This window comes from Rhyacophila brunnea, unplaced genomic scaffold (assembly GCF_057557595.1).
Source record: "Rhyacophila brunnea isolate RB1 unplaced genomic scaffold, BYU_Rbru_1.0 scaffold_13, whole genome shotgun sequence".
In the NCBI taxonomy this organism is placed as follows: domain Eukaryota; kingdom Metazoa; phylum Arthropoda; class Insecta; order Trichoptera; family Rhyacophilidae; genus Rhyacophila; species Rhyacophila brunnea.
Window position 1 is genome coordinate 24,260,150 of NW_028232785.1, and position 25,503 is coordinate 24,285,652.

Consider the following 25,503-nt stretch of genomic DNA (forward strand, 5'->3'; position numbering starts at 1 on the left):
GAAAATTTGACATGGTTTTTAAAACCAGGCATATTTCTTTGTACCTACTTTATGTGCATGTTCTATAATATATCGGATGGCCTTGAATTTAAAGTTCTACGATTTAAAATCAACGATTACTCAAGACGATCGTTGAATCTGGTTGGGCCTGCGAGTTTACTGGTGTAATTAGGCCTTATTAGACAAAATGATATAAGTGCGCGTATGACACAAACTAGGGAAACCAATCCCGACACAAAATTTTGATCCCGGGATTTTGATTTTTTCGATAGTTAATATAATTTTTTATTTATACATATAGCATTGATATAATCAGTCAAAAATGTCCAGTATACTTTATACTATTTGAGACATTTAATGTTAATATCGTGTACGTTCAATCTTGGAAATACATGGGTTTAATGGAGTAAATAATATTGTATTATAGATAATATTATGAAAGTCAAACAGTTTTTTTTATTTATTTAAGAAAAGATAACATTCAGCGTAGAAACAAGTCCCTGCCTGCACGTCCGTGGCACTGGCGGTTAGACGCTGTTCGCGTGCCAGAACGTCAGTAGCGTCTGACGAACGAATTTATTATTTTTATGATGTTCTTACGATTGCGTATATCAAAAAATGGTTATTTATTATCCGTAAGCATCCGGCGATACCCCCTGCGTAGGTATAGGTCTGTTACCGAAAGTTGAGGCTTGCAGAATACTCACAAAGACGCATTGTTTACAAACAGGTGTTTCAAATTTTGAAATCGACTTTTATAAAAGTAGTTTCTATGTTTTGATTTAGGAAAAACAATCGAACGAATCAGAAAAAGAACAGCCTGTAAAACAATATTGTATTATTAAAAAATACACCAATACACACAATCTTTCGTATCTGTGATCGCCTCAACTTTCGGTAACAGACCTATTCATACACATGACTGACATAATTTTGTACACACACTAATGATTGTTATTGATAAAAAATGTTTACAAATACCGGGATTCATAGGTGTCGAAAATTGTCCGGGATCCCCGGATTAGATTCCCTAAGACAGACTGACCGTAATGATCATAATCATAATCCATTAGACCACGATAACCACTTTTGAATGCGACAGGACACACTCATACGTGAGCACACGTAGTTGTAACTGCAGGTAAGGTGTCCATCCAAAGACTCAACGTGCAGGATGTCTGGATATGGGGTTTGTACTCGGAAAAATGCGAGACTCCGTGGTTGAATCGACGGGAATCGATAAGTAGAAGACGGGGTAAAAGGGGGAATCAACGGTCACCTGCTAGATTTTGTTGACCACACCACCTTATAAAATCAATAATAAATTATTATGGATAATTTTTTCAAAATGGAACCTCCCTCTATATTTTTTTTTTGTGCGCGCCTGCAATAATGTTTCATAATTTTAAAAGTATCTTTTTCATTGTTTGTTTTCAGAGCCTTCCTGCTGACCTGGCCGATATAAAATGTGAGACTGATCTTCAACCAATTATCATCAAAGACGAATTTGTTGAAGACGCAATACTTCCAATCAGATATCCTGAGGTTCCAATCGCCGGATGCTCTTATACAGAAAGCAGTTCTGTAAATCAGGTATATTTAATTTAGTTTTAATAATCTCTGAAGTCTCGGCTGACGTCTATTTAACCGATATTTCATTTAAGTACGAGTGTATATTAATGATTATAAAAACTTAAAAACCTTGGATTCATTATTTTGTTGTATGTACGTATATCATAATATGTTACATTCTCTCATAAACTTTGGATTGGTGTTAAAAAATGCTTTGATGTTTGGCTGAGCTATAAACATCTCAAAATTAAGTACCTAAGTGATAATTGATAGGTAAGTTTGACTTCTTAAATTTTCAAGGAGCATTCGTCTTTGACCATCATAAGACATTACCAAACAACATGGTTGATATCTTCAGTATTGCGTCCGGATTTCTATTTACGATCGCTTATTATACCTAAGCTAGTTAGGGATAGTAATATTTAGATTTATTCTATTTATTTAACAATCGAGTACGTACGTACCAAATATGTGTTCTTTTATATTACGTACTGAAATTATAATTTTATTATTTACATTGGATTCGCGTAGCCGTTACTTACAATATCTTCTCATTTAATTTTATTACAATAGTATATGAAATCATTATTTGTTCAAGAAATTATTTTGATACAAGTGAGATGTCTCGCTCACTCATATGAACTTATTTGCGGAGGAGGCTTCTCCCTCACGCCTTCGTATCTACGTACGATTTCAATGCACCGCGTATTTGCGGTATAGTTTTATACAATGCAAAAGATTATGAAATGATTATAAATTTACTACGATTTACAACATTTAGATAATAATGATAACATATTAATTGTTTACATACAATTACTTACTTGATCTTATATTCTAGACCTTTTGTACTCGCATTTTACTCATAGTGACCATTTGGTCATCCTGAAATCCACAGTTCACTCTGAGTAGCTGTAAGCTAATTAGATCGAACTATGGGACTCATTACATGTTTCTTTTAGCTTCTTCGTGAGATAGACGTTCATATTTCGGTGTATGAATTGACTTCAAAGATCAGACCAAAATAGTTGTGACGTCATAAAACCGATACAAAAATGCCGGCTGAAGGCCAGTATTTTGTGGCCGTGTCAATAGGTGGGTACCTAACGTGTACTGTCAAACAGTCGACAATGCCTAACATTTCAAAATGATTTGTGGCATATGGCCTCCGCGGCTGTTATTGACGAAGCGCATTCTTGACGTCCGGTTTTGGGCCAGTTTTTTGAGCACTGCTGGCCGTATATCACAAATACCACGAACAATGTTGGCTTCCATAGCTTCAATTGTATATGGGCAATCAACGTATACCAGCGAATTCACTTAGCCACACAGTAAATATTCCATATTATCTATTTGTCAAATCGCACGACTTTCGAGGCAAATTGACAGGTTCATATCATGCAATAAACTTTGCCAAATTTGTTTACAATATGTCGGTAATTACGTTCATTGGAAGACATGTATTTTCATACTGTAGATACCACATTTTGTCCGGATCAACGTCATGCATATTCTCAACAGCAACAAATAACACACAAACTACCTCATTTTTTAATAAATAAAGTTAGATGACTCCACCAGCATGTGAACGCACAAGCCAGTCCATTTATTTTGATGTTATTGAGTCTGTAGGGTTTCACCTAGATTGGACTTCATATCGGCTAATTCTGTTTATTAAAAAACCAGTTTTGCGCAAAATGAGCGTCATCGCAAGATTATTTTTATAATTTGAAATCGCTGTTCAATCGTCAGTCTATTCATGGTTTGCCCGTCTAAATACTGATCATACATGTCAAAAAGTATGCGCAGTATCACTGCTCGGCTTGACAGTAAGCCCTTTCGTTAGTTCTATCTAAGCAATAAAAAAACAGTTTTGAAATCCTAACAGAAAGGTAAATGGTATTTCATGCAAATCGCATCAGGTAGTCACGAAACTAGCAATATTTCGCACCCTCCCCATAAAAAAGAAGTTTCCTATGTGTCCTGTCATAAATTTTATTAAAATTTAAAATAAGTACCTACCTACCTACCATCTTTAACGAGTGTAGTCGTGTGCAGTGGTTAAAGATTCATCTCTAAAGTAAGATATTCTTGGTCCACTTCTTGCATGCACCTTGTATTTTTAGTGTGGATAAGTGATTGTACCGAATAGTCGAATAACTTTGTATCAATCTTTTCTAGTTTCTTCTTAAATCGTTAGTAAAGTTTACTTTTAACTACATAAAGTTACCCTTGTGTACATACTTTTTTAAAACCATACCTATAAATTTTAACATCTCCATAAACAAGATAAATGTACAATACACAATAAATTATAAAATATGAACATTAGAAACATCTCACATTGTTGAGTTACGAGATACTAACAAAACGTTTTTTGGCTCTCCTGTAAAGCTGCACTTTTGTAGATTGTGTTGTTTGACATTACGAACTCATTAACTTATTTGCTTGGCGCGTAACGACTGGGTGGCCATTCGATATAATTATCATGCTATATAAAAGTGGTAATTAAAAAGTAATTATCTAGTCAGCTGTCAATGGGTTTCCACTGGGTATAGTAATTATGTATTTTGCTAGGTACCAAATAGCAATTGCAACACCATACCACATTTCTTCCAATACGTCGTATTACCTGTCGTTAGTATTCCGTTAAATCATGCGGAATTCTGAAGTATGAAATATATAAATATTGTCTATGATCGAGGTTGCTTTATGAAACTTGAATTTAAATTCTAGTTTCGCCATTCAGCAGGGCAGGCACTGTGCACTCTCTCTAAAGTTAGTAACTACATGAAAACCACAAATAATTGTTCTCGAAAATGGTGCAAACTATTTCACTGGTGATCATGAATTATGTTATCAAGAAATAATCGAAATAGGCGAAGCACAGAAGCAGAGTAAACCTATCTTAGCCAATAATTTTACCAAATATGGTGTTTTCTCGGAACATCAATAACTTACTACATCATTACATATAGGTACTAAGAAAGAATATTACCACAATTATTGTATTATAGTCTGTGTTGTGCATTATTTGTTGTCGGATTTTAAATAATTGTGTATTTAATACGTAGATAGGTACTATCATGCCCTTTTAAGGTTATTTTAATATAATTTCGTTATTTAATATCTGAGGGTGCTGAAAAGAGACAGCGTCGAAAAAAAACAACTTATAATAATATTCAAGTGGTTTTGTTTTATATTATAACTCGTAATTATTGATAATATTGATATCGATTGTTATGATTTTTATAGGTTTCCACTAAGGAATTTTTCACGAGGCATTACGATACAGATGAGAGTCAACAATCCTCAGATGATGGAATCCAAGAAAGAATGATACAGTATTCAGAAGTGACGATAAACGTGAAAAAAATTAAACAAGAAATCTTAGAACAAGATGCTCCGAAGGAACTTCGACTTATTTTGAGAAGGGTAATCCATTTCTCGAGTAATTTTGTTTGCTGCATTTGCAACGTAGTTTTTGGATGCGAAAGTGCCCTAAATTCTCACAAAATTGCTCACATGGACGTGATTGATGATCAAAATCAAATCATAGTATTTTCTCAACATAGTAATAAGAAAGCGAATAAAGATATAGATCCTGGTGAAAAACCTTATAAATGCAATATGTGTTCATATAGATGCTCACAACTTGGTAATCTCAAAAGACATAAAATAACACATACTGGTGAAAAACCTTATAAATGCAATGTATGTTCATATAGATGCTCGCAACTTGTTGATCTTAACAAACATAAAATGAGACATACTGGTGAAAAACCTTATAATTGCAATGTATGTTCATATAGATGCTCGCGACTTGGTGATCTTAAGAAACATGAAATGACACATACTGGTGAAAAACCTTATACATGCAGTGTATGTTCATATAAATGCTCACAAGCTAGTTGTCTTAGAGTACATAAAATGACACATACTGGTGAAAAACCTTATACATGCAGTGTATGTTCATATAGCTGTTCGACGTCTAGTAATTATAAACAACATGCAATGACACATACTGGTGAAAAACCGATTACATGCAGTGTATGTTCATATGTTTGCACGACATCTAGTAAGCTTAGAGTACATAAAATGACACATACTGGTGAAAAACCCCATAAATGCAATGTGTGTTCATATAGCTGCTCGTGTCTTGGTAATCTTAAGAGACATAAAATGACACATACTAGTGTATAACCTTCTAAGTATAACGTATGTTCGTATAGTTTTATTGATGCTCGCTAACTTATTATAAAATATTTTATATTTATGTTGTGTCGTTTATCAAGACGTACCACTTATGCAGTCTGTCAAATATTATGTATTGGCCACTGGTATTTATGTGACAAATAATTTTTATTTGTGGCATAGCGTATGAGCATATTGACACTAGGGCAGGATCGGCAGTTTGTCAAGTGAGAATAGCCAAGTTATCAGGTAAAGAGGATAATAAATGTACGAGAGAGGCGCATATATGTAATATACATATTATGTATATGGATTTTTAAGGTTTTTGATTAAAAAATAAAATTAGAACGGCGTCTATGCATCGCTTTTGATAGCATTACTATATCTGACAAATAGCTACTTATTTTTAATTGAATACATGATTGTAAATTTTCGTCCGTTATTCTGCTTCTAAGTTTATTTTTTATTTGGTTCATAGATAAGAATACTTAGTCACATATATAATATGTAGAGCCAAAGATTGTGAGAATACCAAAAGCTTTTTTTTAACGTGTCATATGTTTGAGGCAAAGCTATTCCATGTATTAAATATTATTGATTCTATTTTAGACAGTTGTTTTATAGCTGTCCATTTGTGCTGAGAAATAAGATAAGATTTCTCTCTTTCGAGTTCTTTCAAGCGGCTGGTCAGATCTGTGAATTTGTTGCTCCGCACTGTCTTGCTTTTTAAATCTAATTACTGCGTCATGACTGAACCAAAATATGAGTGAAGTAAAACGTGGTAGAGAGTATGCCGTACGAGTCTAAGTTTGTTCGACGGCTCTTTCTCATAAAGTTATAAGGCTGCTTGAGATGAGGTGAAATTGGAGTTTATGTCTGAAGAGTCGCAAACGTCTATGCAAAGAGCCGCTTTGGAAGGGAATCCAATCACGTGATCCCGGACAATTTTTGATACCTATGAATTCCGGGATTAGTAAACATTTTACTGAAACTTTCGGGGTTGATTTTTTATCAATCACAATCAATCGGTATGTGTACAATATCATCATGTTAGTGACGTCTATGTACCTGCACATGTCACAGGTGAAATTGCCGGATGCTCACGGATACTAAATAAGCATTTTTGCTACCATAAGTAATTGTAGTTGTCAGGTGCGGACCGGACAACCTGAAGAGACTGGTAGTTTTGGGTAGCCTCCAGGGAAGGCGAAGCAGAGGAAGAGCGTATACGCGATGGAACGAGCAAGTGAAAGAGCTGACTGGGGACACCATCCATTCTGCCCTGAGTGAAGCGAAAGATCGAGAAGGATGGAAAGTCTTGGTCGCTCAAAGGATGGCGAAATTTAAATTTGGTCAAGATCCTCAGCCATGAGTGCACGACCAAGAAGAAGAGAAGTAATTGTAATAACATTAGAAGAATAATAAATCCAGTTAGACGCAACTGACGCCCTGGAATCCGAGCAGCGTCTAGCCGCCAGTGCCACAGATGTGCGGGCACGCACTTGTTTCAGTGCCGAATTTTAAGAATGAACTATGTTTTAATTTTCTCACAAATTTTCTCACAATTTTAAAACAAACACATCCACAACTAATGAATAGGAATTGTCAGAATCTCGGAATGTTTGTGGATTTTATTATAAGTATTTATGGAATTTTTTGTCAACACATCAATTTGATATTTTTTTATTTTAATCAAACATGTATTTTTGATGGTTTTCTTTTCTTAACCCTTAGAATGCTACGCAATGATATATCGTTGTTTTTGATATTGACCACAACGATCGTCGTTTTGCATTTTATGCCTGAAATGTTAAGTTAATTTTGGAACATACTATTGCTTCAGCGGTATGAAATATTTTTGATATATATAGTTTTATTGTTGTGTAATATAACTTGATTTATATATGTTTTGTGTCTGGGTAGGGTTAGAACTTATAACTATTGTATTTTTTTTCATCGCATCAGCATTATTGTATAAAAGCATTAATTTCAAATACAAATTTCAGTTTACAATATAAACAAATTTCATTTTTTATTTGTTTACAGTCAAATTCTGGGTGGAATTCCAATTTTTTATTTAATATTATACATTTGAAACAGTGGGAAAAGTATTTAAGAACAGTGTTTCCCTAAAAATACTAAAGATTATACTAACTTAATTAATGCTAACTTACTTATTTCTAATTTACTAAAGTAAAATACACGGATCGTGACTCCCTGAAGGGACCGTAGATTTTCTATTAAATTAAAGTGGATTTATACTATATAAAAACAATTTCATTTATAAAAAAAATAATGAAATAAAAATCATTTGCAATATTTTAAATGTTCCGATAAGCAAACACCATGAAGACCTTTTTCACAACTCAAGCATATTGTACGCGATCTTTTAACGGGGCCACCATTTTGTTGAGCATATCGATTAATTTCCAAGACAATAAGTTTCCACAACTCTTCCGTAAAAAATAACTCAAAGTATGATATTGGCAACGCATCAGTCGGTGGTGGATGTTTTGGGCCCGGAATTTCTTCAAATGGTGGTATATGAGTATTATAGGCAAAATCTTCATCTAAAAACACTTCTTTTTTTCTCAGAAAATGCTTCTTCGATTTCAGGTTCACTGTGTTGTCACTATCACCCATGAGTTGATTATTATCCACAAATTCACTATCAGAATCAGTAGAGCTGCTAATTCTTCTAGTCCCTCGAAAAGCTGCCATTATTTCGCTATCACTTACGCTGTCCGTAATCATTTTGCAAGAATTCAAATTATAATCCAAATGAGGGATTATTTTCTCAATAAGATGTTATGGGGAGTACGTGTCATTAGCTAACGCAATCGAATGGAAATTAAATAATATTTTGAAGTAACCGATTGTTTCCAATAGCTGTTAAAAATAAAAAATCGATAGTTCGTTTCGCACGCACACGTGGTCGTCAGTATTATAGAGCGAGAAAGAGAATTTCAATTAATTTTAAATGCAGACGAAGCGGGGGATATCTAATAGCCTCATTATCTATTCAAAACGATAAACTAATTACAAAACGTGTTCTCAAAATATTCCGATTTCGCAGAATCAATAAGAGTGGTAAGGTGTCTAAAAATAATACAATACTTTAATTTATCGACAATTATTGGCAGCAATCTTCGACCGGATTTTGCGCAACGTCGTAGCAGCCAAAGGGTTAAATAAACAAATGAAAGTGTTTTACATACTTTAACATTATTAGTTGTTTTACCCGAATATTTTCTCCATTAAATCTATCTATTTCCATGATTGAACGAACACAATATGTTAAATGTCTTAAAATAGTATAAATTACTCTAGACATATTTTACCGATTTTATCAATGCTACCTATATGAGTTGTTCATAAGCCATGTGAGCCAAGTACTTTCTGGTTAGTTTTGAGTAAACTAAGGTTAAACATAATATTTGGGTATTTCTAATTATGAGAGGATATGATTGCCCGAATGCATGTGCTCCATTAGCACGTAAGTCAGACGATTTACAGTATTCGGTCTGTTTTTCGCGTGGAGTACCTCAAATCTGCGGACTTTGTAGTCCGCATGACAGGTTCGTTGGATTTCAAAAATATTTGATATTTTACTCTCCGAGTACCCAGTTTTTGACAGTCAATCACAACGTCAATTAGATTTGACATAAATACACAATCATTTGAACCGAAAAAAAACTCGTACCCAGTTTTATTGATTCATTTCTTAATTTACATACATATTAGAAAATGATAGTTTTCGCAATTTTTTTTTTTTTTTGAATTTATCGAATTCACTGTTTTTACCTCAATATAATTTTATGCAAATCTATACTTATATAAACAACACAAAAATTTATAATTATCGCAAGACATTACCTAGGTACGATCATCGTAACTTTTGAGTTTTGATAGCTCGAGTTTTTTATTCGTTCGTTGATCGTCTGTTGGTCAGTAGCAGAGGATAGATGGATCGGACGATTTATTATCCTAGGACTTTTGGCGTGCCCATTTAGCTGGATCGCCCAATGTTTAAGCTTCAAGATTTTTTGGGTGCGTTTGTGCGAAATTAGTACCTAGGTAGGTACACGTTTGTACACGATTTTTTTTCCTTTTGCACCTATAATCGAAAAATTGCAATTTCAAATTGGGTGATCCAGCTTAACGTTGGGTCACCCAGGTTCAAATTATCATTTTTTTTGAGTGCGTTTGTTTGTGCGAAATTAGTACCTACACATTTGTGCACGCACATTATAGGATTATTCGCATTTCAATTTGGGTGACCCAGCTAAATGCTGGATACTTGTGTCACTGATCTTAGATTTATAATAATTTTAAAACTTTAAACACTTGTCATCGGCAGTGAACGTTAGTACATGATTTTTTTTTGTTTTACCACCTATATTCAGCGCGCTATTTGATCTTCAAGTTTGTATACGAAACCTGACTGATTGGGTTTAAAATTTTTTTTAGTGAAATATCTTGTCGCATTATGTAGTGCGCCTTTATGGATACCTACATTTGAGTGTTTCCACTATCTACTCCAAGTTCCTCACCGAAGATGACCCCCAGATGCTACATCTGAGCTAGCCGAATCTGGGTGACTGTCAGTAGGTAGGTTTCTTGTAAGGCCTTTCTGTCAGTACATTCAAGAAGGTTTCTCTGTATTTAGTTATGGTTTCGGCAATGTCGATTCTATCGTGTTTTGCATTGATATTTGATGCTAGTGAGGCTTGAGTTCGTAGACGATTCGTAGGCATCTGTTCTCTATTGTTTGCAGGGTTCTTTAAATTGGATTTGGTGATGTAAGTAGGTAGGTACTTCAAGTAGGTAGTCCAATCTCTTTGGTGCATTGTATGTTTTTAAGATAGATCATTTCATTACGTACCGACTGTTGACATTAAATAATTAGCACTCTTTTAATAAAATACTTTTTTTATTAACATAAGTACCTACTTGATGTTACGTATATTATTTAGACTTACTGAATTATTTTAGGATTTTAAGAAAGCTGATAATAATAAGAAAAAGTAATTTGAAAATGAGTATCGAACTCATTTACAGAATAAACAAAAAATGGCTCGTAAAGAACAATCCAATGATGCTACGAGTATTAAAGCCATGTCTGTGGATTAAAAATTATGTTTTGATTTATCCGTTCTTCTCCAAGTTACCTGTGGTGATGAAATGGCAATTTTTTTATGAAAGAAAGTTATAATATGTTTAAATTTTACAATATAAATAACACAAATGTACAATCCAAAGAGGTGCACCGTCAAATCACTGATTCTTTGACTAACATAGGTGCCAACGTAATCAGTTCTAGCGTTTTGCTGCACCTAAACGAAAATAGTAGAGGCAAAGACATCATTTTCTATTATGACTATATTCAGAATCAAAATAAATCAATTTCCAGCATGTACTTATCTATATACCCACCATCTATAAACCGAGCAACAGAAAAAAGAGAAGGTAGGAGTAAAATCATATTTCTCATTGAAGTAAATAATGTGGTTAAAGTATATTACAGCTTTTCTGTGCTTGATGGGTTTAATTACCTTTACTTACTTACGTTATGTTGTCTTATTTGCTGTTGTTAAAATCTTTACACTGGTGATGTGAACATCGATATCTTCATGGTAGGTAAGTTTAACACGGATTCTTCCTTACTCGAGTCGGTTACCTGCTATCGCCTTACCCGTTATGTATTTCAGTTCCTATTAGTTCTGAGATCCCTGGTACACCTATACATCCGCACATAGCTAGCTTTCAGTCTTCTTGTTTCTTTTAGTATACCTACGCTTTGTCTTCGCAGACCAGAACGTAGCGTACTTGCCTACAATAAATTATTTTTATGAATGTAGCAACTCATCTTTTGAATGTAAGAATTTAAAATAAATTAACTTGGTGATTAGGTACTACTTACTACGCTCTAGTTAGACAGGTCCCTAAAAAGTTGATAAAAAATACTTCATGTATAAAGATATAGTATAAGTATGGAATTAGCTACAATAATTTTACACAATATGTTGCTATAACATTATTATTTCCCAATATGCAGGGTGTATAGAAAGACTATAGGATAGATAAATAGATTATAGGAGCCAATAATACAACACGTCATCTTTAATATTTAGTTGATAAATCATTATTAAATTTTAGCAAAACCACTCAAGTAAGTACATAATCACATAGATTATATAATACTGCCACTGTTGAGTATGTAACAAAATGGAATGGAAACTGAGGGATCATAATATTTGTAGAATTTACTGAATTAACCACGATTCATGCGCTTGTAAAATAATTAAAAAAGTTAGTTATAAAGTTTAATAAATCTCTGCAATTCTTATGCGTCAATTAGGGAATTCAATCCCGAACTAAAATTTAGAGCCCGGGATTACAATTTACTTGATTGGTATTATTTTCGATTATAAATATAAAAAAATTATATACTTCTACAATATAAGTATGATTGCAATTCTGAAGTGCTATGTTGAATGCATTTAAGATAAAAGATTTAAGGCCAAAGCAATAACAGAATTAGAAATACTCAAATATAATGTATGAGCCTAGTTCACAAGAAACGAACTAGAATGGACTAGGTTCATTTGGCTTGTGAACCACTCACATAGCATTGATTAAATCGGCAAACAAATGCCTAGCGTAGTTTTTTCTATTAAACACATTTAATTTTTTTTTCGTTGAATCATGGAAATCTATATGTTTAATGTAGAAAATATTAGAGGAAAGTATTAAGAGTAAAAACACTTTTATTTATTTAAAAAAAAACCATCAAAAATACAAGTTTACAAGCTAATATACAGTGTGTATATAAAGACGATAATAGATTACAGGAGCCAATAATACAACACATTATTATTATTATTTAGTACTTACCTAAGTTGTTCGTCATTAAATTTGTGGAAAAGTATGTTATACTCATGGAAGTGTATAAGTACCTAATCACAGAGATAATAAAATACGGCCACTGTTGAGTATGTAAAAAAATGCAATGGAAAATATTTGTGGAGTTTACCAACTTAACCACGATTCATGCGCTTGCAAAATAATCACAAATGTTAGTTATAACGTTAAAAAAATCTATGTCATTCTTATGACTTGTCAATTAGAGACCCCAATCCCGATTGGTATTTTTTTCGATAGTAAATATTAAATTGTTATATTACTTAGAAAATATATAAAAGTATGATTGCAATTCTAAAGTGATGTTAAGTACATTTAAGTTATTCTGTAAGATCAATAATACCCATACAGAATTAAAAATCCTCAAATATTATGACAATGAACCTAGTTTACTTAAAACTAACCAGAATGGACTTGTATTGGCGTTTGAACCACCCATATAGCATTAATATAATCGGCATAAAAACGTCTAGCGTAGTTTATACTATTTTAAGACATTTATTATTAATATTATGTTCGTTTAATCATAGAAATACATTGGTTTTATGGAGACAATATTAGTACACTATTAGATACTTAGATTTTGTTCACATACCGATTGGTTGTGATTGATAAAAAAATCAATCTCGACAGATTCGGGATAATGTTTACTAATCCCGGAATTCATAGGTGTCGAAAATTGTCCGGACTCCCATGATTGAATTTCCTAGTGTCAATATGCTTGGACGCTATGCCACAAATACTAATTTGTCAAATAAACGCCAGTGACCAATACTACCAACATGATGTGTGATTCACAGCATTATCGGAACGACTTCATAAACATTAAAATAAAATAGATAGGTTGTTTTGCTAGCAAATTTTTAATATAGGTATATAATAATATACATTTTTTGTTTCTGTCTACATCGTGTCAATATTATAAAAACAAATAAAATTACTGCAACGGCAATTGTTGCGAATTTATTTAAAAAAATATAGAAAGATTAAAAATCGACGACATATGCGTGTTTGGGTGTGTAAATTCAGACCGAATATCGAATGGATGCTAAGTAGAGTAATTTAATTTTAAAAGAAAAACGAGGGATAATAATAATATTGGTAACTATGTACTTCTGGAAATAACATTCCCAAAATATCATATTCACACTAATCGATTCAAAGCGATAACATTTCTTACATTGGAATTTAAAGATTGTGTCCTTTTAAATTGTTTTTTAAAATAAAATTTTATTTTTATATCTAATATGCTTTTGTGCAGTCTCCCAATAAGGCCATAAAATAATGCATAATAAGTTTGCGATCAACAGTTATATTTAGAAGGTTATACACCAGAATGTGTCATTTTATATGTTTTAAGATCACTAAGTTAAGAGCATCTATATATGCAAAAATTGAATTTATAAGGTTTTTCGCCAGTATGTCTTATATAATGTTTCTAAAGATCAGCAGGCGGCGACCATTTATATTAACAATCATTGCATTTTTCAAGGTTTTTACCAGTATGTGTCATTTTATATTATTTGAGACTACTACATCTTACGGAAGTCAATACCACCCGACCGAGGCATATCTGTTTCCCCCACGGTGAAGCTATGCGACCTGAAATACTCCAATAACGCTGTCCTATTCGACAACTCAATCGAGGGCATTCAAGAGACAATCGACAGGTTGCATAACAAATCCTCTAGCGTTGGTTTGAAAATCAACGCGAAGAAAATCAACGTCTTGTGTAATAGCACCTGTTCTGATCCAGATTTCCCTTTGATTATCGACAGACAAAACATCGAGAGCAACAGCTTCAAGTACCACATCACGGAAGATGGTATTTTGCAGAAAGAGCTCGCTATTCAAATGGGAATGGTTGGAGCAACATTCAACTCGATGCGGAATGTCTGGGTCACGCTTGTACTCGGTCAAAACTAAATGCCTCCTATTCGACGCTTGCATTCTGACGCTGCTGCTTTACGGTAGCGAATCATGGCACCTTACGAAGGCTCAGAGCAACCGTATACCGAGCTTGTTTGATGTACAGATGTTTGCGACGAATACTGGGTGTGCGTTACTTTAGGAGCAACGAGGACATAAGAAAACGCACCAAGCAGCCTCTCATCACGATGAAAGTGAAAAGGCGACGTTGGACCTGGCTCGGCCACGTGCTGCGGATGCCAGAAGAAAACTTCAACATGCCTTGCCTGTTCTTCAAGCCGACCGATTCCGGCGTCCTGGAAGGCCACTGAATATAATCTAAAGAGTGTATACGGCGGAGCTACGGGATGCTGGTTTGACCTGGAACGAATCAAGAAGACTGGCGAGCGACAGGGATTCTTGGAGGCGCCGCGTGGTGTCCATATGCTCCAGTTAATGGACGGATATGGCCAAAGAAGAAAGAAGAAGATGTCGAGTATCGTTATGAACACACATTGCATTTATAAGGTTTTTCACTACTTTGTGTGGTTATATGTTGGTTAAAATCGCATAGTCACAAGCATATAAAAAAAATACATTGAATTTATAAGGTATTTCACGAGTATGTGTCATTGAATGTGCTTTAAGATAACGGCGTCGCGAGCATCCATGTGAGTATATATTGCATTTATAAGGTTTTACACCAGTATGTCTTATTTCATATTTTTTAAGATCACTGATCAAAATGTCGAGCATCTATACGAATAATCATTGCATTTAATAAGAATTTTCCCCAGTATGTTTCATTTTATGTGCTTTAAGATAACGGAGTCGCGAGCATCCATATGAACATACATTGCATTTATAAGGTTTTTCACCAGTATGTGTCCTTTTATGAGTTTTAAAATTACAGGATGTTGAGCATCTAAATGAACATAGATTGCATTTATAAGGTTTTTCACCAGTATGTGTCATTTTATGTCTATTCAGATCACCAAGTTGCGAACATTTATATGAACACACGTTGCATTCATATGGTTTTTCACCAGTATGTGTCATTTTATGTTTTTTAAGACTACTGGATGTCGAGCATCTAAATGAACATACACTGCATTTGTAAGGTTTTTCACCAGTATGTGTCATTTTATGTCTCTTAAGAATGCCAAGGTTCGAGCATCTATATGGACATACATTGCATTTATAAGGTTTTTCACTAGTATGTGTCATTTTAAGTCTCCTAAGATCGCCAAGGTTCGAGGATCTATATAAACATACACTGCATTTATAAGGTTTTTCACCGGTATGTATATTTTTATGTTTTTTAAGACTACAAGATGTCGAGCATCTAAATGAACATACATTGCATTTGTAAGATTTTTCACCAGAATGTGTCAGTTTACGTTTTTTTAAATTACTAGATGTCGAGCATCTATATAAACATTCATTGCATTTATAAGGTTTTTCACCAGTATGTGTCATTTCATGTTTTTTAAGATCACCAAGGTGCGAGCATCGATATGAACACATATTGCATTTATAAGGTTTATCACCTGCATGTGTCATTTCATGTTGTTTATAATTACTAGATGTCGAGCATTTATATGAACACACGTTGCATTTATAAGGTTTTTCACCAGTATGTCTCATTTTATGTTGTTTTAGATTACTAGCTTGTGAGCATCTATATGAACATATATTGCATTTGAAAGGTTTTTCACCAGTATGTGTCATCATATGTATTTTAATACTACTGGCTTGTGAGCATCTATATAAACATACATTGCATTTATAAGGTTTTTCACCAGTATGTCTCATTTTATGTTGTTTTGGATTACTAGCTTGTGAGCTTCTATATGAACATATATTGCATTTGAAAGGTTTTTCACCAGTATGTGTCATCATATGTATTTTAATACTACTGGCTTGTGAGCATCTATATAAACATACATTGCATTTATAAGGTTTTTCACCAGTATGTGTCATTTTATGTCTTTTAAGATCACGAAGTCGCAAACATCGATATGAACATATATTGCATTTATAAGGTTTTTCAGCAGTATCTGTATTTTTATGTGCTTTGACATTACTATTTTGCGAGACTACATTGCTTTGGTTTTGATCAGCAATGGCGTCTATGTGAACCATTTTGTGAGTTTTAAGAGCCTTACCGCATCCAAAAACTTCATTACAAATGCAGCAAATAAAATTACGTGAGAAATGGATTACACTTCTCAGAATAAGTCGAAGTTCTTTTGGAGCATCTCGTTCTAAGATTTCTTGTTTAATGTGGTTCGCAACTCTCGTCCCTTCTGAATACTGTCTCGTTATATTTTGGATTCCATCATCTGACGATTGCTGACTCTCATCTGTATCGTGATGCCTCGTGACAAATCCCTTGGTAGAAACCTAGAAAAATCATAATAATTCATATCAATATTATCAATTATGAGTTATTATATTCAATTTTTTTTCGTCTTTGCTTTTTAGCACTTAATTAAATAACGAACATTATTAACAAAGACATTATTAAATAACGAAGCGACAGTAAAATGACATTAATTGACAGAAATTATAAAAGTACCTATTTATGTATGACATATTAAACCCTGATGGCTAAAATAAAAAATAAAAGGTAAAATTCTGGGTATCTATAAGTTCTGTACATGTATAACTATGTAGTACATTTTAACGTTCCGAATGGAAAACTCCTATATTGGGTAAAGTAATTGACTGATGTGAATAATATTGGTTTACTCTGCATCCGTGCTTTATTTCGAATATTACTTAATAAAACAACTTATGATCACCAGAATTACGAAGCAGTTTTGCACCATTTTCGAGAACAATAATTATTTCGTGATTTTCGTGTAGTTACTATTCTGTTTTAGTGTATCGTTGGTGAGTGTGCACAGTGCCTGCCATGCGGCATGGCGAAACTAGAATTTAAATTTAAATTTCATCAAGCAACCTCGATCATAGACAATATTTTAATATTTAATACTTTAGAATTCCAAAAGATGGAATAGAATATTAACGACAGGTAGTATTTCGAATTGGAGTAAATGTGGACCAATAATTCCCAGTAGAAACTTCACTGATGGTTTTATTATATCGTGAATTTGGAATATGATTATTAAATATCACTATAATTAGTGTAAAAATAAGTTAATAACGTTTGGCTTGCCCACATCTCGCTTTCGCCTATAAATTATTGGTCATTCAAGAGTTAGTTGAACATAAATTTTCAATAATCTTTCATTTGTATAGTCAAAGACAGATTAGGGTGAGGATGCAATCACTGATCTACGCTAAAAATTCATGCTGCATGCAAGTGGACTTATTTTTAAATTAATAATATTTTTTTACAGAACACATAGGAGACTTCCTATATTATGGCAGGCGAAATATTGCTAGTGTCATGACTACATGGTTACTAAGTTGTTGATCAGCAATCACGTCCGTCTAAATTATTTTGTGACTAGAGTTTTTCCGCATCTAAAATTGCGTTCCAAATGCTGCAAATCAAATTACGCTAGAAATGTATTACCCTTGTCAGAATAAGCCGAAGTTCCTTCGGAGTATTTAATTTTGAGATTTCCTTTTTAATGTCTTGTTCATCTATCGTCACTTCTGAATGCTGCATCATATGATCTTGGTTTCCATGAGGCGAGGATTGTTGACTCTTTTCTGTATCTAGATGTCTTGTGAAAAGTCCCTCAGTAGAAACCTAGAAATCCAAAATTATAGAAACTTAATGTTATTAATTCTAAATTATGTTTAATACCATTTTTTATTCAAACAAATAACACACAAAATTTAAGAATGTAGCATTCTTTTTATTGAACATACATAATTTCTATACAGTAACGGGAACGAAATTTAGAAATTGATTCAGAGAGTATTGTAAGAACCATTAGTAAATATCCTCTCAATTAGATAAGATTTCTATAGCATAGTGATCAATGCATGTAGGCGAATTCCGAAAGACGCACGTTCAAATTCTGCTGGGTGTCGTATTTAAAGATTTTTTCTATTGGTTATATATTTTTCAGAAGTGTTTTAAAATTGTGTATGTTTTGTACTAGTCCATGAGAGTTATTATTTTAGACAATATCAAGTAAAGACCTACTTAGATAATACATACACATGAAATATATAATGTTACTGTTTAATATAGTAGGTAAAAATATGCACTTATATAAATTGACCGTAGAAAGGAAAAGGTGCGTAACCCTCAGTTTTTTTTTAAATAGCTTTTATTGCATAATAACTTTGTACACGACTAAAAACACAATGTGTCCAAGCAATTAAAAAAAAGAGAACGAAGTGACGTGAAAAAAACTACTTAACTATCATTTCTTTTGACTCAATAATTATTATCAGATTAGGCATATAAAAACTAAAGTAATAACTATCTTGCATTTCAAGGATATGTTTATTTTTGTATTTTAACTTTGGCCTAAAACCATAACAAACACGTTTTTGATCCACCTGAAACATTTGATTTTTGTGGGTTACGCCCTTTTTCCTTTCCAAGTCAACATTAGAACATGCAAAATCAAATGCATAAAATAGACTTTGATCGATATATGCTACGAGGGTGGGTCAATAAGTCCTTAGAAAAGCCGACAGGTGGCGCGACTAGTACTGTAAGCGGTTTGTTTTCATGCAGCGGCACTACCGATTCAGTATGCTGCGAAGTTTCAATCAGATTGGTCGGGTTGTTGTGTGTTTCTCGTACATATAAAAAAAAAAATTGCTTGTTTACAAAAATGGAGAAAATTGAGTGTAGAGCTGTTATTAAACATTTTAATATAAAAGGGTTAACAGCAAAGGAAATAAAAAATGAGTTGGATTTAGTTCACGGCACATCTGCTCCTTCACTTGCAACTATTTATAACTGGTTAAATGAATTTAAACGTGGACGTACATCAACAAAGGATGAACCACGCTCAGGCCGTCCTGTAGAGGTGACTACACCAGAAATGATCAATAAAATCCACGATATGGTGTTAAGTGACCGAAGATTAAAGTTGAGTGAGATAATTGAGGTTACAGGGATCTCAAAAGGTAGCGTCATTTCTATTTTACTGGACAAATTGGGCATGAAAAAAATTTCTGCAAGATGGGTGCCGCGTTTGCTCACAGTCGACAATAAACGCAATAGGGTGGTGGCCTCTAAAGCCCTGTTGTCGCTCATGCAACGCAATCCGGATGAATTTTTTCGTCGCTTTGTGACTGTAGATGAAACATGGATACACCACTATACTCCCGAGACGAAAGAACAGTCAAAGCAGTGGATTGCGAAAGGCGAACCATGTCCAAAGAAAGCGAAAACCGTAAAATCAGCTGGTAAGGTTATGGCTACTGTATTTTGGGATGCACGTGGAATTATTTTCGTTGACTATTTGGAAAAAGGAAAAACAATAACAGGGGATTATTATGCATCTTTATTGGACCAGCTAAAAAACAAAATTGAAGAAAAACGGCCTCATTTAAACAGGAAAAAAATCCTCTTTCATCAGGACAATGCCCGTGTTCACACATGTTTACGATCAATGGCTAAAATTGAAGAATTGAAGTTCGAATTGGTCGACCACCCACCGTATTCGCCAGATTTAGCCCCCAGTGACTTTTTCCTTTTCCCAAACTTAAAAAAATGGCTAAGTGGACAACGTTTTTTTTCAAATGAAGAAGTCATCGATCGGACAAATGCTTACTTTGAGGACCTTCCGAAAACTTATTTTTCTGACGGTTTAAAAAAAATTGAGAAACGTCTAACCAAGTGAGCTCCAAGTTGAGCTCCAAGGAGATTATGTTGAGAAATAAAAAAAAATACAAAAATTAAAACTGTTTTAATGCTTTTTTCTAAGGAATTATTGACCCACTCTCGTATAATACTTGGTACCAATATAATTATGTACTAAAGTATTCTAGTTTTTATTGCATAATCTCACATTGCATAAAGTAATAGACATGTGAATAGGGTTGGTTCACTCTGCAACTGTATAACTTATATTAATCTTGATAAAATAATTTTAAATCACCAGAATAACGTAACTATGGCTGAGCGGCTCATGTATTGGTCTAAAGTGTCATGGGTCCAGGTTCAAATCCTGAGTCTGGTAAATACACATATAAATTTTGAATTTGTTTGTGGTCAGAATTAGGACCTAATACGTTGAGCAAGTGGAATCATCAAATATTATTTCTTCAAAAATACAACGACTGCAGCCATCAACTTATTGAAATCTAAATTAAATAAATGTTTCACTTACGTAGTTATTTGTTAATTTTAGCGTAATTAGTTGAGGTAGGTACAGGTGGTAAAACGCATTGGCCGGAATCCTATAGATTCGATTTTTTACAATACGTATGTTTCTGACGTATTTTCAAATTAAAACGATAAATAAATATAATTATATAGGTACTTTTAAATTATTTAATTGTCATAAGCTGTGACTTATTTCACAAGAGATGTTGATGTTACTTCTATACGTTGTGGTCAATGCTGTCATAATAATATATTGCCAAGATGTTATACAAAGGTAGTTTATACTAGATATACCCAATTTTAATACACAGTGTCTGGGCATAGAAAATGTACCAGAAAGTGTTAAAAGGGAACGGTGGAATCGACTAAGAGCAGTACTCGGGGTAAAACCGTCAGTCAGAGGCACCATTTAAAATGCGGATTTTGCAAGTTTCATAGTGCTGTCGCATTTTTATCATCGTGTGCAGGCGTAGCATACCAACAATACGTATGTGGCATGTAGTCCGCATGATGTGGTTAACTGCTACCATCGGAGAATGCTGTCATTATATTCAAAATTAAATTAATATATAATCCTTTTTCGCCCATAAAAATTACGTATTTTTTTTCTGAAATGCCCCTGCAACACTATTTTTATATGCTGCGAGCATGCACTATGGTAAATTTATAATAAATCGTGTTCAAATGCATAGTTCAACAAATGAATGATTATTTGTATAAGATAATAATCAGTTGTGTTCCAATACTGCCTCTACCGTTATTTTTACTAAATCGACGCATGGGTGTGACGGGCTCTGCGTTCAACCAACTTGGAGTCGCATGGAGGTCAAGGCTGGTATCTGTGAGTACCAAATGTCGTTTGTTTAACGCGTGCGTGCTACCTGTGCTCATGTATGGCTGTGAGACATGGCATCTTACTAAGCTTCAAGAGTCTCGGCTTTTGAGCTTTGAGAATCGATGTTTCCGCCGAATCTTAGGGGTACATTGGTACGACCGCGTTACAACCACCCGAGTTTGTGAGCAGACACAACATCCTTCGGTGATTGAAGTTATCACGAAGAGACGATTTACGTGGCTGGGACACATATTCCGGATGCCGCCAAAGAGTGCGGCACTTCGTACCCTTGTGGCACAGCTTTAAGGGTTCCGTCGCCGTGGTCGGCCCTCCCTCACCCTACAGCGGTGCTACAAAAGCTACCTACGTGCTGCAGGTCTAACATGGCGGGAGGCGCAGGAGTTGGCGATGGACCGAGGGAAGTGGCGCCAACTTGTGCTTGCCCTATGCCCCAATGTTGGGACGTGACAGGGTGGAAGAAGAATTATGGGTCAATCAATAAAACCTCCATAGCAGTAATCACTAACGTATTGTTTTATTATTCTGTTATTTACCGGAGTAAAATTTGATATATGCTCATAAAAAATGAACTCGTTATTGAATTAGTTTGCGTTATATTGGGATTTGCTCTGGGATGTCTCAAAACATTTAGTCACCCACGGATCATTGACGACTGTAAACTGAAGAAATTATTACACAAAAATGTATTCGAGGATTCATTAGTCCTTGAAAACAATTAATCAATTAGGTACCCACCTGTGAATCATCATTTATCATCGGCCCGGTCGAGCAAACACCGAATTCATCAAACGGATGACAGGTCTCATCTACGTCAGGTTTGATATCAACCTACAAACAAAAACAATAAGTCAGTATTACAGTTCCAATAGAACGTTTCGGAGATAGAGAAGAAGTTTAAAAAAACGTTTTATAGTGCAACATTAATAATTAAGCATTTTTAAAATAACCTGAATTGTGTTGTCTACGTGTGATGATCGACCTTCCGGCCTAAGCGAATGCATATTTGGTATAACATTATAATCCATAACACTGCGCAGTATTTTGCTATCTGACTCAACGTCTAGCGGTTCACTTTTAATGTCCATTTTAATTAACGCTAATACAACAGGAGACGCGTGGTATTTAGGTTATGAAAGATTGGCAATCACTCTTATAATAGCAGTTTTTACATAACTCATAATTCATACAGCAAATAGCTATCAATATTATATTAAAATACAAATTATAACACTATTTGTACTATATTAAAATAAGTACAAAGATTTACATTCAATACTGTGTTTTAATTAGAATTTTATTCAACGAAAAAACATCATTTGCAGCGCGAGTCTATCAAATTAATGCCAGCGCTCCATTGGCGAGCCAAAAGTCCGAGGACAATAAATCGTCCGATTTGTCTATGCTCTGCTACTGATCAACGAACGAATAAAAAAGTCGAGCTGTCAAAAGTGAAAAGTTATGATTCTCGTAATGTCTTCCGATAATCCTATAATTTTGTGTTATTTATATGTAGACTTGCATAAAATAATATAGCAGTGAAAACAACACAAGTTTTACGATTTATTTTATGAATTTCATAAATACAAATAAAAAAATTAATTGTAAATCTCTCATTTTATAATGTGTAAATTAACAAATTAATCAATGAAAATGTTTAAAACAATTACAGATTTTTTTCCGGTCCGAATGATTGCGTATTAATGACAAATCGAATTCGCATAGTGATCGACTGACGAAGTCTGGCAAAAATATCAAACATGTTTGAAATCCAGCGAGCCTGGTCTGCGGATTAAAAAGTCTGCAGATCTGGGGTGCTCCACGCGAAAAAAAAGTCCGAAGACTGTAAATCGTCTGACTTGCGTGCCAATGGAGCGCTTAACACATCAAAATGGCGTCATAAAGTACACGTCACAAATTATTTAGATCTGTGTTGCTAACACTTAAACCGTCATAGACACAATGTTTATGAGTGTTTAATATTAATACTTGAACATAAAAAAAATATTTTAAATTTAATTGAATTTAATTGGTTCTCTGGCTTGTAGACTTGAAAATTGAAGGGGTTATCGCAAGACATATCGAACCTTAATCGGCAGAACAACGTAAGCGACACTTTTTCGTAAATTGCGTTTTAAATGGAGAACTTTTCAATATCACCTAGCGCATAAGTGACAAAAATATTAGAGCCCGATCTCAATCGCGTGACATTTTTTTAGGTTCTGTGCCTTTTAGCGTTTTAACTTGTATCGCATTATAAAGTAGAGCAAAACAACGTAACCGACGTTATTTGATAGTGTAAGCTACGGTACGGTTTATTCGGTGGTCCGTCTGGTAGTGAGTTGTGCGAAAACCGATTTGGGAGCAAAGCTCGCGCCGTCCAGTAAAACTGGCTGAGATAAAATAAACCTGGTAATAGAGTTTATTAAACAATAATTACCTGCCGTTACATCTCACTACTGTCGGAATAATCTACGAAGAATAGTATCTTCCTATAGATTTTTGAAATGTTAAAAATGTATAAGTATAAAATTTATACTGAAAATTTGGATTCTTTGAATGAATCCACTAATGTCGTGATTCGGAATGTTTTCAGAAACGTATTTAATAGACAGTAAGTTCAACTTGAGTTTTCATCTACCAAAAAAGATAATAGTGTTCTTTATGCGAGAAAGTAACAAATATGTCTGGTGACGAGAGACTTCGGCTAATTGAAACGGAGACTTACAAATGTCCCCTTACCGTAAAGGATAAATGCAAGGAGATGTTCTTTAATGATCTGGCCAAAAGTAAAAATCACAATGACATTTTGTGCGCAAGTTTTGACCTCGAGAAGGTGCTAAACACTCCCTAGTCGAATTACGCATACTATAATGAAAGTATCTACGAAAGTGGAACAAATAATGGATACTGCTTTTTATGGGGTGAAACTGATGGTAAACGTGGCAGTAATGAGATCTCAGCAATCATGCACAAATCTTTGGCCAGGACTGACAAAACGGGAAAAAATCAAGGAATTATTATACTGTGATTGGTCAGAATAAGAACCGGGCAACACTGGGTATGCTATCTTATTTTATGAAAAATTCAACTTTCATTGAATTGATAGAAATACATTTTCTATTACCAGTGGGTCTATTCTGTATTTATCGACCGCTAAAGTGATAAAGTGATAAATATTATCAAACTTAGGGTAGGTTTGTATTATAGAATTAGCACTTATTGTAACAATTACAATACGTTGATTATAATTGTTGCAATAAGTACTAACACTTTTATATAAACCTACCCTAAGTTTGATAATATCTATCACTTTAGCGGTTGATAAGTATAGAATAGACCCACTGGTCGTACTACGATGCCGGTCGATTCCCTTCATGCGACAATTGAGTCATTTATATTCAGAGTAGGTAGTTTAGGCACTATCAGAATGACCCACCATCATTTCCAACGCTAGGTCATCATGTCATATGCAGAATTCCGTGACTGGAAATCTTTCGCTGCTACTTGCATTCCTTCAAAGTTCAAAATTAAATTTGGTGAATTACGAAAGGCATAATTTAAAAAACTTACCGAATATTGTACCTACTCTGGTGACAGTAGGACTAAACTGTTAGAACTAGAAAATGTCATCAGATCCCGATCAAGTGCTGTGATGCTTTAAGCGCAGCCACCCTTGCTGTATAGTGCTAAATCACCAATATCGGAAATCCAGTATAACGAGTAACAGTATAAAAGTCTCTGTGTTAAATGTAATATCCCTCAGAGATGACGGATG

General features: G+C 34.1%; 1 protein-coding gene across 1 annotated transcript in view; it reads right to left on the reverse strand.

Moving 5' to 3' along the window:
• LOC147077004 (uncharacterized) overlaps window positions 1-22,813 on the reverse strand; it is a 38,711-nt gene extending 15,898 nt beyond the window's left edge. The window contains exons 1-4 of the mRNA XM_085940959.1: window positions 22,676-22,813; window positions 22,464-22,556; window positions 18,146-18,325; window positions 16,518-17,004 (exon numbers count right to left, since the gene is read on the reverse strand). Coding sequence (XP_085797085.1) covers window positions 16,518-17,004; window positions 18,146-18,325; window positions 22,464-22,556; window positions 22,676-22,813 — 898 coding nt within the window. The remainder of the gene's footprint in view (window positions 1-16,517; window positions 17,005-18,145; window positions 18,326-22,463; window positions 22,557-22,675) is intronic.
• Between the last annotated feature and the right edge of the window lie 2,690 nt (window positions 22,814-25,503).